This window comes from Exserohilum turcica, assembly GCF_000359705.1.
Source record: "Exserohilum turcica Et28A unplaced genomic scaffold SETTUscaffold_11, whole genome shotgun sequence".
NCBI classification, from domain to species: domain Eukaryota; kingdom Fungi; phylum Ascomycota; class Dothideomycetes; order Pleosporales; family Pleosporaceae; genus Exserohilum; species Exserohilum turcicum.
In genome coordinates, this window is record NW_007359926.1 from 369,875 (window position 1) to 371,111 (window position 1,237).

The window sequence follows — 1,237 nt, forward strand, 5'->3', positions numbered from 1 at the left end:
CCCCCCCCCCCCCCCCGCCAAAACAAGCCCCACGAGCGCGGGCGGCCGTCTCCCGTCCTCGCACGCGTCTCTCGCCCACCATGAGCGCCATTGACGCTCTCTACATGTTTGACGAGCACAAGTAGCCCCGCCCTCTCTGCCCTCTCTGTCCGCCCGCCTCTCGTGCCCCGCGGCTAACTCGTCCTCCAGCACGCCTCTCCTGGAGCACGTCTACGTCAACCGCCCCCCGCCCTCGAGCATCCTCCTCCCGCTCTATCTCGCCCACGCCGACCCCCGCCCGCCGCTCCTCTACCTGCCCAACACAAACCCGCCGACGCTGCTGTACTCCATCATACAAGACCAGCTGCTGTTCCTCTGCCCTTCGTCTGCCGACACGGATCCTCTGGCCATCCTCTCCTTCCTGCACCGCCTCACCGACGTCCTCGAAGACTACCTGGGCTCCCCCCTGCTGGCCAGCAAGATCGAGGCAAACTACGATGTCGTCGCGCAGCTGCTCAGCGAGATGGTCGATGGCGGCATCATCGCAAACACGGAGCCAAATGCCCTGAGAGATGTCGTCGACGCGCCCAACCTGCTCAAGAGTCTCCTGGGAGGCGTCGGACTGCCGTCTACAACCCCGAGCTCACTGACGCCTTCGTCTACGAGCGCATTTGGCCTGGGTGCCGGAAGGGCGAGCCCGAGGTTAGGCCCATCGCCCGCTTCGACCCAGGCGGCGTCGCCCGTCCCGTGGAGAAGAGCAAATGTCAGGCATACGAGCAACGAAATGTACGTGGATATCGTCGAGACGCTCCAAGTTACCCTGTCGCCGTCGGGTCGACCCCTGGCTGCCATGGCGAACGGCACCATCGCATTCACTGCAAAGGTTTCTGGCGTCCCCGACCTCTTGCTGCAATTGGGATGCGCCGGTGGAATCCAAAACACAGTCTCTCTCCCCGTCTTCCACCCCTGCGTGAGGCTCAATCAGTGGAAGGCTCGGCCTGGAGAACTCTCGTTTGTACCTCCAGACGGCCGCTTCGTGCTAGCAGGCTACGAGGTCGACCTTCTGGGCCCCTCTGCCCTCGAGTCTTTCTCGACAGAAAAGTCGGCCAGGAATACAGCACCCAGACTCAACATCCCCGCCACCGTCTCGGTCCACCCGTCCCTCGGCCCAACTGGTTCAGACTTTGAGGTCAAACTCCTGCTCAACCCCCGTTTCACAGGCAAATCCTCGGCCTTTTCGCAGTCGAGCGCCGCAAAA

At 63.3% G+C, this 1,237-nt stretch overlaps 1 protein-coding gene across 1 annotated transcript in view; it reads left to right on the top strand.

Annotated features, from left to right (window-relative positions):
• Window positions 1-80: 80 nt before the first annotated feature.
• Window positions 81-1,237, top strand: part of SETTUDRAFT_182621 (uncharacterized protein) — a gene marked incomplete at its 5' end in the record, with an annotated part of 2,885 nt that continues 1,728 nt past the window's right edge. The window contains 2 exons of the mRNA XM_008023817.1: window positions 81-121; window positions 190-1,168. Of these exons, the coding sequence (XP_008022008.1) occupies window positions 81-121; window positions 190-1,168 (1,020 nt within the window). The remainder of the gene's footprint in view (window positions 122-189; window positions 1,169-1,237) is intronic.